The following is a 7,739-nucleotide window of genomic DNA, read 5'->3' on the forward strand; positions in this document are numbered from 1 at the left end:
ACATGCAAAAGCCCTAAGAAAAGATTCAAGCAACGAGAAAAGCAAAAGACTCACACCAAAAAACAAAGAAATTTCAGAACTCGCAAACAATCAGGCATGGTAAAAATAGAAAGATCCCCAACTCTCCCTGAGCAAAATTCAAAACTTTCTACCGACATATAAAAGGGACAGAGGAAGAAAAATTGAACATGGAGAAACAGGAAAACCTTGAAAGAAAGCCGAAGAGCAGAAGCAACAAAGCCACCCCTTGAAAGCGAGAAACCGCAAAGATAGAAGGAGAAAATCTGGGAATCACCCCTCTTCCACAGAGAGCAATGACAGAACAGACGTTGCAGGAAGAAGTTACGAAAGAAATAGAAAATGAGAGAGTAAAGGGAGAACTTTTCGAGTACGCGAGATCTTTTCTGAAAGCACGAATTTCTCCGGAAGATCAGTAAAGGGAAAACCTTTGATATATCATCAAGAATATCAATCCTAATTGTAATTATGTCATCTTTAAGCTAGAACCTTTTATGAGGCAAGCTCGATAATGCAGTTATGAAGAACATAGTTTTTGAACCGTATCGGTTAGGAGTTTTGATCCGGTTTTTTGTAAATAGTCTCAGTTTGATGAACCGGACTTGATTCATGAGAGAAGAGAGATAATAGGGTAATATCATCATTATATGAGTATTAGAATCTTCTTGAATGACATTATAAGGTTACCTGGTCAGTTTTAGTTAAAAACAGAAAATCGGTTTAACCGAGTTCACAGTTTACTGGTGCAGCTTAGCACCAGCACTCTCTGATGACTTTTGCAATGCTAAGGCCTCATTATTCATGTTTTATTCTCATAATAAATATGTTACTAGTTTTATTTATGCTAGTAGCTCAGAAAATAATTTTTAGAGATGTTTTTGCAAGTGTTTCGATACATCTAGTTTTAGTAGTTATACACCTGAGATATTTTAATATTATTTTAATCCACCTCCAAGCCAACCAATCACAACTCACCCTACACCCCCAAAACCCCCAAGGCTGGCTCATTTTCACTTTGTGGCCGAAAATAGGTAGAGAGAAAAAGAGAGAAAAGTTCTTAGTTCTAAATCTTCAAAGCTTGATTTCTGCTGAACTAAAACTCAAATCAAAATTCCAATCCGACCAAAATGATCCTCCCTTCTTTCTCTACATGATCATATGACTTATCAAGGCTGGGATCAAGGTGATTTGGCTGCACCATCTCTCTTTTGATTCGGTTTCAAGGAAACATGGTTAAATATGTGTTTTCTTGATGTGATTTAGGAGGAAAAAGTGCTTAGGGACCACCTGAAAGTTTAATTGAATTAGGAGCAGCAAAACCAGGTAGGGTGCCACGAAATTAATCTTGATTATTTGTGTTTGAGTTGTGTGAATGTTGTATAATTTGGCTGTGCTAAAAATTGGTTGCATATATGATTGATTCTTGGTGAAAATTTGGTGAAATTTTGATGAAATTTGATGAAATTCAAGCTTTATGTTCATGTTCTTGGAGCAGCTGGAAAAACGAAACCCTAGGCTTAAATTGAGGTTCAATTTGTGTTGAAATCATGTAGAAAAGATGGGGTTTTAGTGGCTGCTAATTTATTATGAATTATAGTAAAAATCGGTTGCTGAAAAGACTGAAAAATGGGTAAAAACAGAGAAAGAATCTGAAGAATTTATGAAGAACATGAAGAACACTTTGAGTGTGATGAAGAACAATGAAGAACAGGCCTTAGATCTTAAAAAGGGCAAGGAAGTAAAATTTTTGGTGTTTAAGGGGTTGTTTGGTAATTTCTGAAAGTTAGGGTGGTAAAAGTAGAAATATTAAAAGTTACGGGTGGTAAAAAGTGAATTTTAAAGGTTAAAAGTAAAAGGTAAGTTAATTTTCGAAAATTAATAATAAAATAATAAATAATAATAAAATATTAAATAATAATATTTAAATAAAAATAATATTTTAATAAAAATAATAAAATAATGCGAAAAAGGCAGTTTTCCGTAAAAGCTTTAGAAAGACAACTTTAAGTGCAGAATTCTCCTAATTACTTTCATAAAACACTTAGGGAGTGGTATGAACATATTAGTGAGGTAAAGATAAAAGAAAGATAAAAGTCAAAGGAAAGATAAAAACCAAAGAAAAAGTTTGTAACGTTTTAACAACAGAAAAATAGACAGAGACTAGTGAACGAACTAGGGCAACTTTGTTAGTACTTGAGTTGCGACTAGGGTTAGGTATAATATGAAAAGTTAAACTGTTTCAGTATAGACTTAATGAACCTATATTTGGGACAAGTTAACTATTCATACCGAAATTTACATAAGCTTTAAATACATACATTAAGCAGAGAAATCAAAGTAGAGTAGAGAAACACAGAAAACAGAGTAACCGGAATAAAATAAAGAGATAAAGAGAAAAAGAGTAATATAGATACAGATGAAAAGAGTAATCAGAGAAGAGAAAAGAGATACAGAGAACAGAGTAATTAAAACAGAGCAAAAAGATACAGAGAAAAGGAAAACCAGAACAGAATAAAGAGATATGTATATATATTAGTTGCTTGATGCAACCCAGAGCTATATTTAATATATATTAGTTGCTTAATGCAACCCAGAGCTTCTGTAGGGAAACTAAGTTACCTACAGCTATTTTCCGCTTCCCCAGAGCAGAGCAGAGTATATATATATTTTCCTGTAGTAAGTAGAGGCTGTCTCAAATGAGCGGCTATTATTATATGCGCATTTATTTAGGAACGGAAAATCATATATGGGAAATCAGGATTACTCGTGACCGGATAAATGTCGGGATTGCGGGCAGCCAACCGACACATGAGCTCATGGCCTGTACTAGGGCTAGACATGCATCATTCTTGTCTGCGCATCACTCTCTGTTGCTTTTCTTCTTGTGTGTGAACTATTTCTTTATGTTTGTCTGCTTGAGGGCTAGGTGTGTGCTTTATGTCCTTGTGTTCTTCTGTTTGTGTTCTGTTGTCACTACTTTCTATTTCTATCTTTATCTCCTGTTTACTGTTTCGCTATATTATGTTATTCGTCTGCTAATCGACCCCAAATAAATGAACGTAACTAATAACCCCAACCCTACTAAGGACTCCCCAGTTCTTACCCCTTCTCTCCCTTCCTCCCCCTCAGATGGAGACGGGCGTGATCTTCTATGAGTTCGAGGACCCTTACGTCTACGAGGATCCGGTACATCACAGTTACATCATCATGGGATTGGAGCCTCGTATTAGACGATATGCGTTACCTAATCGAGCTTTTCAACATCCTCTATCTAGCCTGCATTTTGAACCTGATGCTCCTTACGACTTTCCCTTATCCTGGTTACATCCTGACGCACCTGTACATCCTTTTCCTGATGACCCCGAGCACCATATACCAGCTCAACCTTTGAATGAGGTGGAACCTGAGCCTATCATTCCTGATGAGCCCGAGTTAGCTGGTGACTACGTACCTGTGATACCACCAGAGTGGGACTTTCCCCCTGAGCCGATCCCTGACTTTCCACAGCCTGATGAGCCGGCACTACCGGACGATGGGGTAGCTCCTATATACCCGAACGGAGGATCTGAGGGTATAGTTGTAGCTGCGGATGATGAGGAGGAGGAGGATCCTGAGATAGAGATAGAGCAGGATGAGGAGATGGACGAACCTCACGGCAATTCTCCGAACGGCCACGAGTAGATATAGTTTGACTGTGGAAGGCGCATTCTTTTGATGACACTCTAGTCTAACATTATCTGATAGTTAGTCTCTCACTTGTGTTAGTACACCCGAGAGCTAGGAGCTATATAGTGGTTAGGCTAGCCTGGGTGCCAGTTTAGCGGCTTTTTGCATGGGCAAGGCCCTGGGAGTGTCGTGTAAATATTAGCTACGTAGGATGACGAGGATGTAAACTGACTTGATCTTGTGTAAACGCTACATGTTTTGTTATAGTGTACATGATGTATATTATCAGCTGTATTTCTATGTTTCTTTATGCCACTTTTCTATTACTCTCATTGTATGCTTGTTTATTTTACCTGAACGTCCGTAACAAATATATAAAAAAAATTACTCGTAAAATTGGCATCGCTCTAACAAGGAACAGGCTCAAATATTAAATAATAGATAACAATTATGAAGGATAAGTTAGTAACACTTAGCTTCTTGTATGACCATGGCATACTAGGAGTTGGGTCGTTACAAGTTGGTATCAGAGCAGTTCGTTCCCAATAGAGCCTGGGGAGTGGACTGACTATGCTTCATTGCATACTCTGTTGTCTGTCTCATGCTTATAGGATATCTATGTGATATGTGTTGCACGATTGTCTCTATGTTTTCATTCTGGGAAGGTTCACACTTGACTTGAAGTGTTAAGACTGATCACCTTAATAATGATTGTTTGGTGTGAACAGGACCACGATGGGTTCACGGAGACGAGGCATACGGGAAGGAATTCCTAATGTTAACTATGAGAGAGAACAGGAGACGTTTATGACTACCATGAACGCTGTGGCTGAGGCAGTGCGTGAGGCTGCAGTAGCAGCGGCTAGGGCTGTTGATCGTCTTGGAGTGAGAAACGGGAATGAGAATGAGCATGGGGAAGATAGTGGAAATGATGAGAATAACTTAGGGCATCTCGAAAGACCTATGACCCTTGCGACTTTTCTGAAAGTTAAACCGCCTAAGTTTAAAGGTACACTTGTTGCGACTGATGCTGACAATTGGTTTCGAGCTATCGAATGATCACTGCGAGCGCAGCATGTTCCGGAAGGCCAGCACGTGGAGTTTGCTACTTATATGCTGGAAGGAGAAGCTGAGCATTGGTGGTAGGGGATACAACGACTGCTGCAACAAGATGAAGGCGATATTCCTTGGAATACTTTTAAGGATGAATTTTATAAGAAGTATTTTCCGAGGGCAGCTCGTGACGCTAAGGAGATGGAACTTATGCAGCTGAAGCAGGGTAACACAACTGTTGCAGAATATGCTCGTAAGTTTGATGACTTGTGCCGTTTCTCCAAGATCTGCCAAGGGAATCCTGCTGACTTTGAAGAATGGAAATGTTTGAAGTTTGAAGGGGGCCTTCGTGAAGATCTGATGAGTTCAGTAGTTCCATTGGAGATACGAAATTTTGCTGAGCTAGTTAATAAGTGTAAGTTAGTAGAAGATGTGCTAAGAAGGTAATTGCCTCTAAAGCAAGTCGTCAAGGATTTCCACCAAGGAACTACAATAGCTATAATTGGCAACCACGAAGGACAAACTTCAAGACACCTGGTGTGCCACAGCGAAGGAATCCACAAGCTGGTAACGTTCCTGCTCGCTCTGTGGGTGGAAACGGAGGTAGACCGAGGCAGGATAATGGCAAACGACCTCAACAGGTGCAGGTGAACACTACATGCAAGCGATGTGGGAAGGATCATGGTATTAACCCGTGTTTGTTTGGAACATTCAATTGTTATAGATGTGGAGGAACTGGACATATTGCTAAGGAATGCCTAAAGATATTCGCTCGAAATCCAGTACGAACCCAGCAACAAGGTCGAGTGTTTGCCATGACTGCTGATGATGCTATGCAATCAGACGCCCTGATCCAAGGTCAGTGTTACGTCAAGAATCGATTTCTAACTGTACTGTATGATTCGGGTGCATCGCATTCTTTTATTTCTTTAACTGCTGCTCGTGAGTTGGGACTAGATTTCTCTGAGTTGAACTTTGATCTAATTGTCCATACACCTGCGTCCCAAAATGCTTTGACTAGTTTAGTGTACCTGCAAGTACCATTCACTATTAGAAACAAAACTTTTATACATGATCTAATTTGTTTGCCTCTATGTGGTTTAGAAGTTATTCTAGGATTAGATTGGTTGTCCAAGTATCATGTTTTCCTTGATTGCTTTGAAAGAACTGCTATTATTCCGTCTGATAGTTTAGATATTAAACCATTTTTGTCATATACCTTATATCTGAATTTTGTAAGAGTTACCTTAGACGGGAGTGATTGTGAGGGGTACGTTCTGTTAGCGGCTAGCTCAAATGACAGTGAAGTAAGCTTAGAACAAATCCGAGTGGTGAAGGAATTTCCTGATGTTTTCCCGGACGACATACCTGAGTTTCCTCCTCAGCGGGAGATAGAATTCAGCATTGAACTTGTACCTGGAACCGGACCAATTTCCATAGCACCGTACCGGATGTCACCACTGGAACTTGCAGAGTTGAAGAAGTAGTTGGATGAGCTACTTGGGAAGAAATTTATTCGTCCCAGTGCATCACCTTGGGGAGCTCCGGTATTGCTAGTAAAGAAGAAGGATGGTGGAATGAGACTTTGCGTAGATTACCGACAGTTAAATAAAGTCACTATCAAGAACAAGTATCCACTTCCACGAATAGATGATTTGATGGATCAGTTAAAAGGTGCAACTATGTTTTCGAAGATTGATTTGCGATCGGGCTATCACCAGATTTGAGTGAAAGAGTCAGATATACCGAAGACTGCATTTAGAACTCGATATGGTCACTATGAGTATACAGTTATGTTGTTTGGACTAACTAATGCTCTTGCAATTTTCATGGATTACATGAATCGTATCTTCCGTCCGTACCTTGATTAGTTCGTACTAGTTTTCATAGACGATATTCTCATCTATTCGAAGACAGAAAGAGAGCATGAAGAGCATCTAAGGGCTGTATTGCAGATACTGAGGACTCGAAAGTTATATGCTAAACTATCAAAGTGCGAGTTCTGGACAGAGAAGGTGGCATTTTTGGGACATGTTATATTACAGGGAGGAATTGCGGTGGATCCTTCAAAAATTGAAGCAGTAGTGCAATGGGAACCACCTACGACCGTTACAGAAGTTCGGAGTTTTCTCGGACTTGCTGGATATTACCGGAGGTTCATCAAAGGATTTTCACAGATAGCCTTACCTTTGACTTACCTTACACGAAAGGAAGTTCCGTTCGTTTGGACGGCTGAGTGTGATAGAAGTTTCAAGATGCTTAAGGAGAAGTTAACAACTTCACCTGTATTAGTACTACCCGACCCACAGAAACCTTTTGAAGTATACTGTGACGCCTCTCATAAAGGACTTGGATGTGTGCTGATGCAAGACAAAAATGTGGTGGCTTATGCTTCCCGGTAGCTGAGACCTCATGAACGAAATTATCCAACGCATGACTTAGAGTTGGCTGCAGTGGTGTTTGCTCTGAAGATCTGGAGGCACTATTTGTATGGCGCTCAACTAGAAATTTTCTCTGACCACAAAAGTTTAAAGTATATCTTTGACCAGAAGGATCTTAATATGCGACAGCGAAGGTGGATGGAGTTCCTGAAGGACTATGATTTTAAGTTAAGTTATCACCCAGGAAAAGCAAACGTGGTGGCAGACGCCTTGAGCAGGAAGAATTTGAGTATCTCTTGGATGATGATAAAGGAAGAGAAGCTACTTACGGAATTTGAGGACCTTAAGTTGGCTATAACTGAGACGTCAAATGGAGTCTGTTTGGCGCAGTTGCATATAACACCAGATTTTAAGATTAGGATTCAACAAGCACAAGCACAAGACTCAGAAATGATGACGATGCTGAGACGGATAAAAGTAGAAGAACCAGAAGCTGTAAGACTAGATCGTAGCAGTCTCTGGAGATACAAGAACAGAATTTGTGTGCCTAGCTCTGGAGATTTACGGCAAAGGATTCTTGCAGAAGCTCATCAAAGTAGATTTTCTATGCATCCTGGAGTA

At 39.7% G+C, this 7,739-nt stretch overlaps 2 protein-coding genes across 2 annotated transcripts; both read left to right on the forward strand.

Moving 5' to 3' along the window:
* The first annotated feature begins 4,938 nt into the window (after window positions 1–4,938).
* On the forward strand, window positions 4,939–6,224 carry LOC130980997 (uncharacterized). Its single transcript, XM_057904639.1, has 2 exons — window positions 4,939–5,180; window positions 5,255–6,224. Exons 1-2 carry the CDS (start codon window positions 4,939–4,941, stop codon window positions 6,222–6,224), a joined length of 1,212 nt encoding a protein of 403 aa, XP_057760622.1.
* Window positions 6,225–6,314: 90 nt separating this feature from the next.
* On the forward strand, window positions 6,315–7,139 carry LOC130980998 (uncharacterized mitochondrial protein AtMg00860-like). The gene is made up of 2 exons (XM_057904640.1): window positions 6,315–6,411; window positions 6,655–7,139. The coding sequence occupies exons 1-2, from the start codon at window positions 6,315–6,317 to the stop codon at window positions 7,137–7,139; spliced, it is 582 nt and encodes a 193-aa protein (XP_057760623.1).
* Window positions 7,140–7,739: the final 600 nt, after the last annotated feature.

Source organism: Arachis stenosperma, chromosome 5 (assembly GCF_014773155.1).
Source record: "Arachis stenosperma cultivar V10309 chromosome 5, arast.V10309.gnm1.PFL2, whole genome shotgun sequence".
Taxonomy (NCBI): Eukaryota; Viridiplantae; Streptophyta; class Magnoliopsida; order Fabales; family Fabaceae; genus Arachis; species Arachis stenosperma.

What these genes read in the sequence shown, in the direction of transcription:
- LOC130980997 (XM_057904639.1), top strand. Translation starts at nt 4,939, where the DNA reads ATGGAACTTATGCAGCTGAAGCAGGGTAACACAACTGTTGCAGAATAT. An exon ending in GTAGAAGATGTGCTAAGAAG is followed by an intron (nt 5,181 to 5,254) that starts GTAATTGCCTCT and finishes GCAACCACGAAG; the next exon opens with GACAAACTTCAAGACACCTG.
- LOC130980998 (XM_057904640.1), top strand. Translation starts at nt 6,315, where the DNA reads ATGAGACTTTGCGTAGATTACCGACAGTTAAATAAAGTCACTATCAAG. An exon ending in TTTGATGGATCAGTTAAAAG is followed by an intron (nt 6,412 to 6,654) that starts GTGCAACTATGT and finishes ATTCGAAGACAG; the next exon opens with AAAGAGAGCATGAAGAGCAT.